The following is an 18013-nucleotide window of genomic DNA, read 5'->3' as shown; positions in this document are numbered from 1 at the left end:
GTCCTTAAATGCCGGTTCAGGGCACGGAGATCCAGAATGGCTCTCATCCCCCTCCCCCCTTTCTTTGGCACAAGGAAATACCTTGAATAAAATCCGCTGTGCATTTCCTCGGGAGGGACAACTCTTATAGCTCCTTTGTCTCTCAAGATGGAAATTTCCTCCAGGAGAAAACTGGCACACTCGCCCAGAGCACGAGAGTAAACGATTTCTGTGAAATGTGGTGGAGCGCCATTGAATTGCAGCCTGTAGCCCTTTTCCAATGTCCTCAGCACCCATGCTGACAGAGTGCAGGTGGCCCAGCTCTTCATGTGGAGAAGACAGGCTTTTTGGCGCCCCCTTGTGGTCGCAGCGCAAAACATACGCCATTTCGGTGTCCCGTCACCGCTGTCACAGGCGAGTTAGGTGACGGGCTCATCTGCATCATCACAGCCGTGGAAACGCGAGTCTCCACGGGCTGCGTTATGGCAGACGTTGCTCTGTTTTTCAGCATGTTTGATTTTTTCATGTGTTTTGCAACACTCAACAGCGCCCTCGGCAAACTGCCTGGATGCGCGTGTCGGGGCTTTTTTAATACAGAATGCACGAAAGAAGTGCTTGTAAAACAACACTGCGAACTTTGGCTCTCTTTCCCTTTGGCGGGTGCGGTGACAAGAACGCCGGCCCGAGTTAAGCACTCTGTGTGGAACATGTCCCGTTGAACTTGCTCTGGAACAGAGCTGGGAGGCGGCAGGGCGGCCCATGAAGGGGGGAAACTGGGTTCGCTCCTGCCTAGAGGAGAGGCTGTCAGGCCGGCCGCTTCTTCCTCCTCACGATCGCGGCAGCGGGGGGCTTGAGGTCTGGCCTGGGGAGACTGTTTCCGAGTCCATGGATTCTTAGGGGCCCCTGCAGCCTGGGGGGCTACCTACGTCTTAGGCACTTTGGGAATCCTGAAAGCGGGGACCGGGCGAGACGCTGCCTGCGCGAATGACTGGCGCGGTGCTGCTGGGGTGGCGTGCTGGGCCCTCCTTGGCAGGCAGACTTTAAGAGTCTCATCATCTCTCTTTTCTCCTCACATCTCTTCCTGCATGGATGTAACAGCCGCACCGAAGAGACCTTGAGGGATGACAGGGGTGTCGAGGAGTTCCTCTTTCTCTTTGGTCGTCAGGTTGGTGAGCCCGAGCCTGCGTGCTCGCTCCTGAAGAACCATGAGGCCCATGGCTCTCCCAGTAGCCTGTATGGCTACCTTGTGGAGGCGGAGGACGTGGTCAGTTATAACGCAGATTTCCTCCCACACTGTGGTATCTGGTTTAGTTGTCATTTCCTCTTCTAGCTCAGCTTGGTAAGCCATTAGCATAGAGGAGGCGTTGTGGGCTCTTACTGACAGAGCCGCTGCCTTGTAGCACTTATCTGTAAGGCTAGACTGGAAGCGGTCTGCTTTGGAGGGGAGAGATGGGGTCGATGAGGACAGAGACGTCTTCGGGTGAAGATGGCTCGCTACCAACGGCTCCACTTGTGGCATCTGGCGGAGGCCGATAGACTCCATCCCCTCACAATCCAGCAGGGAGCTCCCCACGATGGGGTGTTTCTCGCTGTAAGGTTTTGCTTTCCACGTCACCGCTATCTCATCGAGTAGCTCCGGGAAAACAGGCAACACATGCTTTCACCGTCTTTTCCGCCTTCTGCAATTTCTTTCCGTCAAAACGAGATTTTACAACCTCTGTTTGTATGGCGGGCCACAGGATGTTGAGTCTAGCTACTGCGCGCTTTCACATGTCCTGCATGTCGCGATCCAGGGGAGACGGCGGTGTCGGTTTTTCAGCCTCGCCGGTAGCCGAGGGCTTTGCAGCCCAGCTGATGCTAGCCAAGGAGGTGGAATCTTCCTCCTTGCTGTCGTCAGAGAGCAGGAGCTCCGAGTCAGCCAAATCATCTCTGTCCTCGTTGGCATCTACTCCCCAGGTGACTCCAGCATTGGGGAAAAACTCACGATCTCCGTGTGCCTCCAGCGACGGGAAAGCGGTCGCGTGGCGACAGCTTGGCCGTGGCGTTGCAGCCAAATCATCGGGCACCTCAGTTTCTCCTTGCCCCGCAGCAGCCTCACACAGCAAAGGGTCACCACCCGACAAGTTAGCCTGGCGATCTAGCCTGCGGCGGAGTAGTTTGCGTGGGAAAGCACTAGCTACGGAACATTATTGCTACTGCTTGTATGCTAGTGGACAACTGAAAAGCTGGGAACAAAGCGCCCGTGACCGAGTTGTTCACTCGAATCTGTGGACAGTTTAGCTTTAGCACCCAATAGCACAGTTGTCTACAAGCTTCTGTGAGAAGCGAGAAGAGGTTTTTGAATGACATCTGACGCTATGTCAGCCTATTATATAGGGAGGCACCTAGCCAGCCTGTAAGGGCTGGCGTAATGGTATTTGAGCTAATGATGAGGTCACGCAGGAGGCGTTCCCATAGTGAGACACAAAACGAATGCTATGAAAGAGAACACCACTTGCCTAAGCTGTTAGGCGTCACATGCTGCACTTGCAGACCCAATTAAGAAAATATATCCTTGTGCACAAGCTGCACACAGATGAAAAATTGTAAATACACAAGTGATGCATGGAATGATAAACTTTTTTTTATGGATTGGAATAGTGACTAAATGCCTTGCTTGTTTGCTAGGTTAGCAGGGTTACTCATATTGCATCACGACTTGAGATGAGCCAGTTGGTTATTTTTTTTAAACTCGTGCAGTCGAGTATATAAAATCTGCACTGAAACAAACACAGTAAAGTCATAGCTGCAATGAAGCACACAATCTTTTAGAGTCCTTAAATCAGTTAGCCTGCATCACCTTAGTAAGACCAGAGTGGCTCAGGTATTGTCCTGTGAGCCTAATTAATTATGACTTTGGTGAGCAGCCAACAGAGAGGAAGGACAGCCTCCTTCTGTCTGAAACTCCACAACACTGCTCCAGACTGAACCCACGTCCAGGGTTAACACAATTACCAGCATGTCCTCCCAACCATACATCCAACATCACACCACAGGCACTGTAATTGGTGTGCTTAGAATTGCAGGCAAAAATTAGAAAAGCAGCAGAGGGAAAGAGGTGATTAATTTGCTAGAGGAGGAGGTTGGTGCCGATGTAAATCACTGCCTGTCAGTGCAATTTAATTTACGAATTTCCTTCAGCCTTGTCTGCGATGCCAGCCTTGCTCGCTGATTGTTTAGCATCAGGTCATAACTAAAGAGGTCATGGAGTGAAGGGCATGAGCCATGCTTTCCTTAATTACAACATAGAACACCCCCCTTCTTGTAGCATGTATGCATAGATGCCCCCTAAATCACAGGTTAAACTGAACCAGGAGGACATGAAAGTGTGGCAACATCAGCTAGGCTTATGAAGTGCCTGCAATCTGATGGGAAAGCACTTTCGCTTTTATTTAATCGTTTAACTGGCACATTAACAGAATACGCCTCCCAGACATGTGGATAAAACTGCTCTCTTGACTCTTGATTTAAAAACAAAAATCAGCTAAAACCCAAGATTTCATCTGAATCCCTATGATAATAAATGAGGACTCAGTATAAAAGTGAAGCACAGCCAAAGCTTCGATATGCTTGTTTCAAACTCTCTATCAGTTAAAAACACACCATCAAAAAAACCAGAGTGTGTTAACATCACAACATCTCCCCAGGTTCAGACTTCAAAACTCACCTTGCTCTATGTACTTTCCAGATAATGCCCTCAAGGAGAGTTTGCAATAAACAACTTCAAAATACGGACCGCAATCTATAATCCATTCCCTATCTTTTACACACTGGTTTATTAGTAAAGCTCAGCAGTGCAGACAACAGAAGTGCTGCTCCTCTTTGTTGCTAAATAATACCCATTCAGCAAGGTTTAGCTATAGGGTCAAGCATACAAAGCAGGTTACTCCTGGGGAGCAATTAGCTCTCAGTCACACCAATGTGTGGTCATATCTCCTCTGACTTATATCTGCCACATCACTCTTATTGCCACTCTCACAAATCAGCAACCATGCTCCAACCAATCAATGGCTTACCTTGGGCTTGCTTTTTATGCTTTTCCTGTTTATAAATAATAATTCAGGAGAAAAGCAGCTTCGGCATAATGCAGGCACTAAGGAAGACAGGAAAATGAACAGGGGACTGTGTGTTGTCTAGTACTGTTTTGTTTCTTCACCTATATTTAGATGAATGCAGATTATTTTGAGAACTCTCCTTTTCATACCTACACCGACTCACAGGCTATTTGACTGGTTGCTTTAGATCTCAAGTTCTGCATGTGTTGAAATACCTATGAACCTGAACCTAAAAATATGCCCCTTTTGATAGTGTAATATATTCAGATTGCATTCATATTTATTCATAATATATACCCCCCACAGTATCACAAAGCTCTATATTCAAATTGTATACAATGAATCACTTTCAGCAAGAAACCCCAAGGCGGTGTTATGAAGCAAGTTAAAATCCCTGTTCACAGGTAACGCAGTTAAAATGGGCTGTGCAGAGCCACTTGAGGCCGTCAACTCAAAATAAGAAGCAGACAGGTAAAACACAGGACACGGCTCACTGAAATCCAAAGTAAAATAAAAAGTACAGCAAAAAAAGGTATGGATAGTGCAGATACACATCTCTCTCTCTCTCTCTCTCTCTATATATATATATATATATCTATATATATCTATATATATATATATATATATATATATATTAGGGGTGCAACGATATTCGTATCGATATTGAACCGTTCGATACAGTGCTTTCGGTTCGGTACGCATATGTATCGAACAATACAAAATTTGTAATTTATTTTATCAACTTTCCTTCTGACGATGCTGTCTGTGTTGAGCGCTCAGTGAATCTGTGTTCGACTACTCCGCCTAGGCTGCACTGTCCAGCGCAGATCCACTGAGCGCTCAACACAGACAGCATAGTCAGAAGGAAGAGCGCAGGGCAAGCTAGCGAGACAGAAGTTAAGCTCTCCTTGCAACAGGCAAATTGAACCTCATTCAGATCTGGCGTTTGGAATTATTTTGGTTTTCATGTGACGTATGACCCTGAAGGTAAGCGAGTCATGGACTAAAGTAAAACAGTATGTTGGATGTGCCATGCAATGCTCAATTACATTGATGTGAACTAGTGTGTTAGCGCAGTTAGCTCGTTAACGTGTTGGCCGTCTAGCCCCATGCACGGAGCGATCGGCGGTAGCTCGTTAACGGAGATTTGCCGTGTTGTGGCGTTAAGGTCATTTCAACGAGATTAACCTGAAAGCACTAGTGGGAACACAACGAATATGACTGCACATTTACGCCGACATCATCCTAGTGCAAAGACAAGTGGAAGCAGACAAAAAAAAGCAAGCATGCTACTAACTTTAGCCGAGTCATTTAGACAGCTGTTAGCACATGATTCTCCTTATGCTGCTGAGAATATAGCCCAGAAGAAGCGGATAGTATAGCTTTTATTTTGGAAAGAGCCATTTCTCTGTAATAAACTCTCTTTTCCAAAGATGAGTGATTCCTCAATCAGATACAGGGCTTGCAATATCGCTAGCCCGACGTCCCGGAGCTAGCGATTTTTTCAGTCGGGCTACCAAAATCTATCTCTTCCCTGCCCGTCGGGCTATTGTAGGAAAAATATATGTCAATGCTTTTGCATTCTTTCAGAAATGTAGCTGGGTAATTATGTCATTGGCATCGGTGAGCCACTGTCAATATGTGACATATTGAAGTCGCGTTTGAATTTGCGCTTGTTTTTTTGCTTTCACTTTGCAATCGTGCGAACTGTGTATAGAGAGCGACAGCACTGATCTGTGAGTGATGATAATTTGTGCACCAATTCCTCTGACATCGTCTTATTAATCGTTAGCTTACTATGCAAACATGACAAGTGAAATCTCCTGCAGCTTAAACATGTGAGAGGTTGATCGCGCAGAGAATCGCTGAGCTTATGTGAGTGCGTGTGTAAAAGCAAAATAAGACAGGTCAGGGTGAAGAAGTGACAGCCAAAGAAAAGCTTACCACAAAACGGAGAAGTTATGACAAATCAGACTATAAGGCAAAAAGAAAGTGCAGCTTTATGGTTTCATGGACAAAAGAATTTCTGTGGCTGCAATATGACGAGCTAAATAACCAGGGCTGCACATATGTGGTCCGCAGGTGCGCATTCGCTGTCAAAATAAAAAACACGCACAAGGGTTAGGGTTAAATTTAAAAACTGTACTTTTGAGTTAAAATATATATTTATAATTTTAATAAATGACAAATTAAAAAGGCATGAACATTTTTTTTGTATCGAAAAAATATCGAACCGTGACACCAAAGTATCGAACCGAACCGAACCGTGAATTTTGTGTATCGTTGCACCCCTAATATATATATATATATATATATATATATATATATATATATATATATAAAAACACCCAGCACGCCCCTGCGGGCGGTTTATCCTTCAAGCTCGGGTCCTCTACCAGAGGCCTGGGAGCTTGAGGGTCCTGCGCAGTATCTTAGCTGTTCCCAGGACTGCGCTCTTCTGGACAGAGATCTCCGATGTTTTTCCCGGGATCTGCTGGAGCCACTCGCCTAGCTTGGGAGTCACCGCACCTAGTGCTCCGATTACCACGGGGACCACCGTTACCTTCACCCTCCACATCCTCTCGAGCTCTTCTCTGAGCCCTTGGTATTTCTCCAGCTTCTCGTGTTCCTTCTTCCTGATATTGCTGTCATTCGGAACTGCTACATCGATCACTACGGCCGTCTTCTTCTGTTTGTCTACCACCACTATGTCCGGTTGGTTAGCCACCACCATTTTGTCCGTCTGTATCTGGAAGTCCCACAGGATCTTAGCTCGGTCATTCTCCACCACCCTTGGGGGCATCTCCCATTTTGACCTCGGGACTTCTAGGTTATACTCGGCACAGATGTTCCTGTACACTATGCCGGCCACTTGGTTATGGCGTTCCATGTATGCCTTGCCTGCTAGCATCTTGCACCCTGCTGTTATGTGCTGGATAGTCTCTGGGGCATCTTTACACAGCCTGCACCTGGGGTCTCGCCTGGTGTGATAGACCCCAGCCTCTATGGATCTTGTACTCAGAGCTTGTTCTTGTGCTGCCATGATTAGTGCCTCTGTGCTGTCTTTCAGTCCAGCTTTGTCCAGCCACTGGTAGGATTTCTGGATATCAGCCACCTCCTCTATCTGCCGGTGGTACATACCGTGCAGGGGCCTGTCCTTCCATGATGGTTCCTCGTCTCCCTCCTCTTTCTTGGGTTTCTGCTGCCTGAGGTATTCACTGAGCACTCGGTCAGTTGGGGCCATCTTCCCAATGTATTCTTGGATGTTCCTTGTCTCATCCTGGACTGTGGTGCTGACACTCACCAGTCCCCGGCCCCCTTCCTTCCGCTTAGCGTACAGCCTCAGGGTGCTGGACTTGGGGTGAAACCCTCCATGCATGGTCAGGAGCTTTCTTGTCTTTATGTCAGTGGCTTCTATCTCCTCCTTTGGCCAGCCTATTACCCCAGCAGGGTACCTGATCACGGGCAGGGCGTATGTGTTAATGGCCCGGATCTTGTTCTTACCATTCAGCTGACTCCTCAGGACTTGCCTGACCCTCTGCAGGTACTTGGTGGTTGCAGCCTTTCTAGCGGCCTCTTCATGGTTCCCATTTGCCTGCGGGATCCCCAGGTACTTGTAACTGTCCTCTATGTCTGCAATGTTGCCTTCTGGTAGTTCAATCCCCTCAGTTCTGACTACCTTCCCTCTCTTTGTTACCATCCGACTACACTTCTCCAGTCCGAACGACATTCCAATGTCATTGCTGTATAGCCTGGTAGTGTGGATCAGTGAATCGATGTCTCGTTCACTCTTGGCATACAGCTTGATGTCATCCATGTACAGGAGGTGGCTGACAACTGCTCCGTTCCGTAGTCGGTATCCGTAGCCAGTCTTGTTAATGATCTCACTGAGGGGGTTCAGGCCTATGCAGAACAGCAGTGGGGACAGAGCATCTCCTTGGTAGATCCCGCACTTGATGGTAACTTGTGCTATGGGCTTGGAGTTGGCCTCTAGTGTTGTACGCCACATCCCCATTGAGTTCCTGATGAAGGCTCTTAGGGTCCCATTGATCTTGTACAATTCTAGGCATTCCAGTATCCAGCTGTGGGGCATTGAGTCATAGGCCTTCTTGTAATCAATCCAGGCAGTGCACAGGAAGAGCATATGGGAGAAGGATGCAACCCATAACGGCAATGCTCAGTGGCTAGAGGATCTGAGGGCAGACCACAGCGACCTCCCTGAACAGGGTCCAGTAACCATCACAGTGGCAGATATCCAAGAAAGGGTCTCCAGTATGAAGAGTTGGACAGCACCAGGGCCCGACATGGTTCACGCCTACTGGCTGAAGAAGCTGACTGCACTCCACGAGCGTCTGGCAGCACAAATGAACCAGCTGCTAGTTAACGAAAGACACCCGGAATGGCTAACTGAAGGCCGGACGGTCCTGATCCCCAAGGACCCCAAGAAGGGACCGGTCCCCTCCAACTACCGACCAATAACCTGCCTCAGTACTACATGGAAGCTCCTGTCAGGCATCATATCGGCTAAGATATATATATATATAAATATATATATATAAATATATATATATATATATATATATATATATATATATATATATATAAATATATATATATATATATATATATATATAAATATATATATATATATATATATATATATATATATATATATGTATATATATATATATATATGTGTGTGTGTGTACTGTATAGATTACGTGAAGTACCCTCAGAAGGTCTGCTAGATGATGTTAATGCAGCACTACGGGCAATACCTACAACCACAATTACCGACACGTCTGGCAGCACAAATGAACCAGCTGCTAGTTAATGAGAGACACCCAGAATGGCTAACCGAAGGTCGGACGGTCCTGATCCCCAAGGACCCCAAGAAGGGACCGGTCCCCTCCAACTACCGACCAATAACCTGCCTCAGTACTACATGGAAGCTCCTGTCAGGCATCATATCGGCTAAGACGAACAGGCACATGGGTCAATACATGAGCGGGACACAGAAAGGAATTGGCAAGAATACCAGAGGCACAAAACACCAGCTACTGGTAGACAGAACAGTCAGCCGAGACTGCAAGACCAGACTGACCAACCTGTGCACTGCCTGGATTGATTACAAGAAGGCCTATGACTCAATGCCCCACAGCTGGATACTGGAATGCCTAGAATTGTACAAGATCAATGGGACCCTAAGAGCCTTCATCAGGAACTCAATGGGGATGTGGCGTACAACACTAGAGGCCAACTCCAAGCCCATAGCACAAGTCACCATCAAGTGCGGGATCTACCAAGGAGATGCTCTGTCCCCACTGCTGTTCTGCATAGGCCTGAACCCCCTCAGTGAGATCATTAACAAGACTGGCTACGGATACCGACTACGGAACGGAGCAGTTGTCAGCCACCTCCTGTACATGGATGACATCAAGCTGTATGCCAAGAGTGAACGAGACATCGATTCACTGATCCACACTACCAGGCTATACAGCAATGACATTGGAATGTCGTTCGGACTGGAGAAGTGTAGTCGGATGGTAACAAAGAGAGGGAAGGTAGTCAGAACTGAGGGGATTGAACTACCAGAAGGCAACATTGCAGACATAGAGGACAGTTACAAGTACCTGGGGATCCCGCAGGCGAATGGGAACCATGAAGAGGCCGCTAGAAAAGCTGCAACCACCAAGTACCTGCAGAGGGTCAGGCAAGTCCTGAGGAGTCAGCTGAATGGTAAGAACAAGATTCGGGCCATCAACACCTACGCCCTGCCCGTGATCAGGTACCCTGCTGGGGTAATAGGCTGGCCAAAGGAGGAGATAGAAGCCACTGACATAAAGACAAGAAAGCTCCTTACCATGCATGGAGGGTTTCACCCCAAGTCCAGCACCCTGAGGCTGTACGCTAAGCGGAAGGAAGGGGGCCGGGGACTGGTGAGTGTCAGCACCACAGTCCAGGATGAGACAACGAACATCCAAGAATACATTGGGAAGATGGCCCCAACTGACCGAGTGCTCAGTGAATACCTCAGGCAGCAGAAACCCAAGAAAGAGGAGGGAAACGAGGAACCATCATGGAAGGACAGGCCCCTGCACGGTATGTACCACCGGCAGATAGAGGAGGTGGCTGATATCCAGAAATCCTACCAGTGGCTGGACAAAGCTGGACTGAAAGACAGCACAGAGGCACTAATCATGGCAGCACAAGAACAAGCTCTGAGTACAAGATCCATAGAGGCTGGGGTCTATCACACCAGGCAAGACCCCAGGTGCAGGCTGTGTAAAGATGCCCCAGAGACAATCCAGCACATAACAGCAGGGTGCAAGATGCTAGCAGGCAAGGCATACATGGAACGCCATAACCAAGTGGCCGGCATAGTGTACAGGAACATCTGTGCTGAGTATAACCTGGAAGTCCCGAGGTCAAAATGGGAGATGCCCCCAAGGGTGGTGGAGAATGACCGAGCTAAGATCCTGTGGGACTTCCAGATACAGACGGACAAAATGGTGGTGGCTAACCAACCGGACATAGTGGTGGTAGACAAACAGAAGAAGACGGCCGTAGTGATCGATGTAGCGGTTCCGAATGACAGCAATATCAGGAAGAAGGAACACGAGAAGCTGGAGAAATACCAAGGGCTCAGAGAAGAGCTCGAGAGGATGTGGAGGGTGAAGGTAATGGTGGTCCCCGTGGTAATCGGAGCACTAGGTGCGGTGACTCCCAAGCTAGGCGAGTGGCTCCAGCAGATCCCGGGAATAACATCGGAGATCTCTGTCCAGAAGAGCGCAGTCCTGGGAACAGCTAAGATACTGCGCAGGACCCTCAAGCTCCCAGGCCTCTGGTAGAGGACCCGAGCTTGAAGGATAAACCGCCCGCAGGGGCGTGCTGGGTGTTTTATATATATATATATATATATATATATATATATATATATATATATATATATATATATATATATATATATATATATATATATATATATATATGTGTGTGTGTGTGAGTGTTAATAACTGATTGATCCTTGAAACACGCACATCAGCTGTAGCAAACAGAGATACACACGTGCATGCTTGTGGATGTCCACACGGTGCCTTATATGCTCCTACACACACACACACTCAACTAAATCCCAGCACACAACCTAAGGCATGTCAGGAGTCCTAATGACCTACGCCGTGTGTTTGCAAGGGTGTAAAAGTGTGTTATGAATTAGAAAGAGGAGAGGCAGAAGATGAACTAACGATGGCTGCTAATAATTACAGATCTGTAGCGTGGAGGAGTTAATGAGGAGCCAAAGCCTCCCATGATGCTCCAGTAATAATGAATGAGGAGTGAGAGAGTGGAAAGAGGGAGAGAGAGAGAGAAGGGTGGGAGATGTCAGTTTGAGAGGCTGCAATGCCCTTTGGTTTCTCTGCACTCTGGGCATGCCAACGAGAGAGCCTTCCCAGAGGAGACTTGTCTCCACACTAATGAAGATGTGACAGACCTCCGGTCCGTGACTTGCAGGGTATAGGGAAGAGTGGAAGGAGGATGAGGAAGCAAAGAGTGACAGCTCATATAAAATGAAAGGCGCTGAAAAGGTGAAAGGTTTGCAAGACCTTCAAAAAGAGTGAGACATTGTCAGTAGCAAAACTTATTAGACTGATAGGTGGTGTTTTTCAATTGGTTTATATGTCAGCAAAAGACATTGGGAAACTTGAAATTATATTTAGATAAGCGCTACGCGAATAACAGTTTCCCCATGACACTCAGACAAAGTAAAACACAATTATTACCCACCAGAGAGCTGGTGTAGCTGGGATCAGACGTGTCATCCTGCAGGTAGCGTGACAGACCAAAGTCGGACACTTTACACACCAAGTTGCTGTTGACGAGAATGTTCCGTGCGGCCAGGTCACGATGGACGTAGTTCATTTCTGAGAGATATTTCATTCCTGCAGAAATCCCACGCATCATTCCCACCAACTGGATCACTGTGAACTGACCATCATTTTGCTAAAGGACAGAGAGCAAAACAAATGAAAATGCAGAGCTTATGTCATGCCGTTGCCATGCTGTAAATGAGCAAAGCTGGAGGTCGCAGATTGCAGCAAAGGCTAATATAACCATTTTTAATAGGCAAAAAAATAATTACGCTGTTTCTTCTTACTGAATCATTAACACATGTTGACTTAAATTCATCACTCCACTTCCTCATTCAACGTGTACCGTAATCAAATTCGGTTTGAGTCAAGGCTGCTCAGTTGGATTCTCATCTTCTTCTGTAGCATGAGGTAAGCCTTGCAGCAGATCATTATTATCACAGCCATGGGGTACATGCTCATGGCAGATAACAAGAGGAGTCATGTTGTTATAGCTACATACAAGACCCTTATTTTGAGTTATCTTTGATTTTAGTTTTTCTTGTGCGTCCTTTTTTTTCTTGTTTGTTGGTTACACTTTGCAATTACAAAATCAACACACTGAGTCCCTGTCTTGCCTTTCAAATCCTTTTAATGTCCAGAGGAAGAGTATATTTGTATTAAATAAGCAAATCAGATTCCTGCAGCCAATCTTACTCAGTGTAGGTGTTAGAGCATTGTTCCATTCAAGCATACAGGCATCCATCTCTTTAAACTCCAAGAATGGTGCCCCTACCCCTGTGTGAATGCTCTGAAGAGCAAGCTTTGAACCCCAGAAACCCAGTAACAAATAAGAGGGTAAGAGAGATCGATGGAAACACAAGTCGGATGTGGCGGTTAGCAAAGCCAACTTCAAAGAACCCATTTAAACCCACCCTAGATCAAAGTGGAATAGAACACCAATCCATGAGACTGAAGCAGGAAAAAAGAGAGCTGAATATTGATTAAGCTGTATGTCCGCTCAATCCTGACTATAAAAGAAAGAGTGAAGAGTCCATTAATAGCTCCAGGCATTAAATTAAAGGCTGATAAAGCTAGCCAGTGTGGAAATTTTCAAATTAAGAATGACTGAAATCAAGTTCATTGTCATGAAACATATTCTCCGTTGGCACTGGACAGATTAAGAAGGCTCATTCCAATTTGTATTAGGAGGGATTCTTAGCATGAACTCCTTTAGTGGGATTGCTTTACAATTTACTTCCAATTAGCTTCTCAGTCTCAGATTTTCAAGCTTCCATTTAACTCACACATGGCTTCAGATCTCGTCATATAGCTGTTTGCAACTTTGTGTGACACAGTACAAGCATTAAAAAAAGAAAAATCACTCACCCTGAGGAATGAGTCAAGGGCGCCATTCTCCATAAACTCAGTAACGATCATAACTGGACGGCTCTTTGTGACTACACCCTCAAGACGGATAATGTTCGGGTGGTCAAACTGGCCCATGATTGATGCTTCAGACAGGAAGTCCCGCCTCTGCTTCTCCACATAGCCCGCCTTTAAGGTCTTAATGGCTACATAGATTTCCCTCTTGCCAGGTAGCTTCAAACGGCCCTTGTAGACTTCCCCAAATTCCCCTAGTTTGAAAGAGAAAGAAGAGTTTCCTCATTTCCTTCTGTTAGCAGAAAAAGCCTTTACACAAAAGCAGAGTTAATCAGATCATAAATTTCACGTCTGTTTTTAAAGTTACCTAAAGTGCTTTTATAGAGCCTGTTATGTCTTGCTATCATATAATACAGTATGGCTCTTCTGACACACAGCATAGGCTGGGAAGTGCCTTTATATTCCCCCTATCAAACAATACCAGGCAAGCACTGTCTGGCAAATTTCTGGAACCCATGTGATTAATTATCACCACCTTGGTGTCCTGGAGAGACAACACATAGTGAAATCAACAAAAACAAAAACCTTTAATTAGCTGATCCCACTGCATCCTTATCCCTATTGTATCTCTGTCACTTCCTCACACCTAGCTTGCTGAGGCCGCCTGTGCTCCAAAGCTACTCCAGGCCCAGCAACATTACCAGGGGTATTTTAGCCTCCATATGAACCAGCATGTATGATGTCAGTGTCCTCTCGGCTGTAGAAAAGATGTGTTCGATCCCAAAGAAAGGGACATGTACCAAAAACACATGCACATACTGAACTTAAGTTTAATCAGAATTCACTTGAAAGCAATCAGGACCTAATTATGTAGTTGTAATTTTAATATACAGTTTAATAATACATAAGAGGTCATTCTCAAGTTAAGAAAAACAAAACAAAACAAGGACAGGAAACAAAATGTCTGCACTTTTACATGTAAAGTAAATGGGGAAGAAATGATGCAAGGGCTGAACATCATCAAAGCCAAAATCAACAAGATCCAAAAACACAGAAGCACAAAGAAAAGGCAGAGAGGGTTGAGTTATTTCTAATGACATTGTGTCCCTGGGTAGGTGGCCTATATACTGCTAGTACACTTGACATAGGCCCTTGACATGTTCCCATCTGAAGTGGCTGCCAGAAAGGTTGTTCTTCATGACCTTGAACAGATTCAGGTTTTTATATGACATACAACAACTCAACAATCCACATTTATCTGACACACAGACACAGAATACAAAAGCATGCATGCACGAAGATTTGCCATACCTGCACCAATGACCTCCTCTATTTTGACAGTAGAAACATCTATCTCCTTGGCAAATTCTCGTACAGCTTCGTTTGGGTCCTCGTAGGTGAAGGGGTCAATGTAGATCTTCATCCCCGGAGAGCCTGAGAAGTGGGTCGGGCAGCCCAGTGGGGAGGGGCAGTTAGACATGTCGGCTCGCAATGAGAGTTCTAGAACAACCAAAGTGCTCAGTGAGCTTTCCAGAAGATGAAACTAGTCTTTTGGGGTCTTGAGCTAAAGGTTGGTGAATTCAAATAACCCCCAAGTGTTAGCTTAAATCACAGAGTCACAGCATTACTTATAATCACTATAAACTTTTGATCGCTGCAAATGATGATACCTTCATTTGCTCTATTATCCATGCTTAGAGACGGGCCAAAGCACGGCAATGTGTAAATTAAAATGAACGTGTACTGAACACATCAAAGAGTGTAGGTGGAGAATTAAAGGAACTGGCTCCAAAACATGTAGAGGCAGACAACAAAATGGTGGTGATTCAGTGCTTACGAGAGGAAAAGAGCTAGAGAGAGAGAGAACGAGACAGAGAGACAAAGAGAGGGAGGGAGATTAAGGGATAAAGGAACAGATGAGGGAATATAGAAAGAGTAAATGTAGACTTTTTTTTCACCCCTTTATCCCTTACCCTAGCAGTATCTGCTCTTTGATAGTGGTAGAACCAATTTTCCTGCAATCTTTCCCTATAGGAGCTCATAAAGAGATAAAGCCGCTACGCTATCAACTAGCTTTTTATGCCACTCTACAGTAGGTGAGACCAGTTCACAGACTGGCGATGTTTGCAAAAAAAGAAGTACAGCTTTTCTGTGCCGACAGGCTAAGTAAAACACTTGTAAACAAATTCAATATGCTGCCACAAGATGGACAGCGAGCAAGTAGACTTCAAATCATCATTTTTGCAGCTACACCCAAGGGCAGCCTTCTTTCTCAGAGCTGTTTAGGCAAAATCTTTGCAGCCATGATTGGAATAAACCCATCTCCATCAAGTCAATTTGTGCCTAGCCCTTTGCATAAGCCACAGAGAAGGAGGGAGGAGTCTCAGGAGACAAAAAGAGAATAGGGTCTAGTCCTGGGATCAAGGTGCCTCACCTTGCTCTTGACTAGAAGCTGATTCTAGTTACCACACTAATTGCTTTGAACCCTGTCTGTGTGAGTGTAATTGCTCATTAGAGATTCCATACAGACTGGATTCAAGTTAATCCATCAGAGGGTTTACAGCTTTGCATTCCATAAAGTCATTCGATTTACAAATGTCGCCAAGCTGCTCACTTAGCGGCACCACTGGGTAGGACTCAAAATCTCAGTGGGGAGCACGCAACAGCAAGCTTATGGCAGCACGCTCACACTCAAAATCTCAAGCTCTTGTGTGCACATACCTCCAAAATAAATGTACAGCCATTACTTTCTAATTCACAGTCCATAGCCCATTTTTATGTATAATTTAAAATGCAAACAGTTTATCGTCCTCCCTGTGGCACAGCCCTGGTTAACTGGACTCGTCTTTTTATGGCCACTGGATAAAAAATAGATTCCTACTTTAATATTTCATAGGCTCTCCATCTGAGAGTACGAAGCAAATGTATCCAGAAGTCATTTCTATTTTGGACCAACATATAAAACAACAACTCTGTCAGGAAAGAATCCAAGGCTGCCACAGTGGCTCACGGACACGTGCGTACCACAACAGATATAAAGCTTAGATTAATATAATAAATTAGAACAAAGTTTATGACATAATTGTCCAAACGGTTAAGTGTACTCAGACAAATTTCCACTCTGGTGGACAATAAAGTTGATTCTATTCATTTCTATTAGCTGGCAGGCGTAATAAGTTACAGTGTACTGCAATGCACTTAACCATGTTATTTTCACCAATGTCCAAAATTTAGCCTGCTATTAGTCTGTCCCGGTCGTTTACGTAATGGTCCTAATGTATCCACAAATCAACTGCAGAGCCGTAATGCTTACATTAATCTATTACTGGCAATGGCTACAATCAGATTACTGGTTTTACTACAAACACTTTATATATTGCCCAAAGACAAACAAAAATGTCTGCGAATGAAATAGTAGCTCCATAAATGCTCATCTTTTTAAGTTAAAAGGGAATGTTTCATACATTAGCCTGTCACCAAGGAAACATAATTTCTTCTAATTCCCTTTGCCTGACAATATTTGTGATTTCACTATATAGCATTTAAATACTTTATGTGATTTATGTGCAGAGCAATATATCCCTAGAGTGTTTTATGTAGGTCTAAGATGCACACTAATCTACTCCGTGGCTCTAAATATAATGAGCTGCATTTCCGTCCTGAATATTAACTAATTATCCATTGTTTGATGTCAGAAACGTATTTGTCAAACACACACTTATTATTTATTGGGGCTTATTAGTATGCACATAAGAGATCTACATTTTGTATGGAGTCACTAAAAAAAGAAAGTGAAATGTTTGTGGGGATTTTTTTCAGGCCTTTTGCAACTCTTTTGGTTTTCCTTGAAAAGTTTGAAAAGTGATGAAAGGTTCACCCTGTTAATTATAATATTTTAACATATTTAGGATGAAGAGTGAACTTGCACATATAAAGGAAATATGCAAGAAAAAAAAGGAGTATAAGCATATTTTATATCCACCCATAATTAACTAGTTCTTTTCAGTGAGTTTCCATTGTCATCGGGTGTGAGCACCAGATGTTGAAGCGCAAATAACATCTGCAGCTACGGGGCAACAAGTACGGTCTGAACATTTGTAATTTAAAATTTGTTGGTAGTCATGTGGAAACATGAGGGCACAACACAGACATTTAGTACTTAGAAATGTCTGTTAATTTGTTTAGATGGGTTGTCGGTGTGAGTTAAAGGCTAAAAGGAAATGTTTCCCTGAGAGAATCTGCAAATACTTAGTGCATGGACCTGAGTGCATGGCAGTGCAGTAATGAACTTCTATGATTCCTTCACTTTTTATATACTGTTATAGATTTAATTAGGAGATAAAAGTATAGAATTCTAATGTTTATTCTACGCTTGGTAACTCCCAATAATGCTGTGAAGACATGTTTTTAGGAATATGTGCAAAAGGAGTACATGAAGTCCTAGTAGCACACTTAATGTCAGGACAGAAGCTGAACCAAGGAGTCACAGGAACACAGCAGGCCCCTGTGACAAAACTGTGGCTAGACATATGTGGAGGCAAATATCAACCCATTTTTAAATCTGAGTGCTCCAAGGAACACAGTGGCCTTAATAATCATGAAATTGAATAATTTTGGAACCAGCAAGATTATTCTTAGAAATGTCTGACCAAACTGAGACAGAGGGAGAAGGGCCTTATTCAGAAAGAACCCACTGATCAATCAAGCAGA

The 18013-nt window shown here is 44.9% G+C and overlaps 1 protein-coding gene across 2 annotated transcripts in view; it reads right to left on the bottom strand.

Moving 5' to 3' along the window:
- LOC113010977 (ephrin type-B receptor 1-B) overlaps window positions 1–18013 on the bottom strand; it is a 436216-nt gene that overhangs the window by 19009 nt on the left and 399194 nt on the right. Inside the window, exons 30-32 of one of the 2 annotated variants that reach the window (XM_080292596.1) lie at window positions 14615–14803; window positions 13310–13557; window positions 11859–12074 (exon numbers count right to left, since the gene is read on the bottom strand). In XM_080292596.1, the coding sequence (XP_080148722.1) occupies window positions 11859–12074; window positions 13310–13557; window positions 14615–14803 (653 nt within the window). The remainder of the gene's footprint in view (window positions 1–11858; window positions 12075–13309; window positions 13558–14614; window positions 14804–18013) is intronic. The other variant, XM_080292597.1, reaches the window with a different exon arrangement.

Source organism: Astatotilapia calliptera, chromosome 18, assembly GCF_964374335.1.
Source record: "Astatotilapia calliptera chromosome 18, fAstCal68.1, whole genome shotgun sequence".
NCBI classification, from domain to species: Eukaryota; Metazoa; Chordata; class Actinopteri; order Cichliformes; family Cichlidae; genus Astatotilapia; species Astatotilapia calliptera.
The sequence above is the reverse complement of the archived record's forward strand: the minus strand, read 5'-3'. Positions and strand labels throughout refer to the sequence as shown.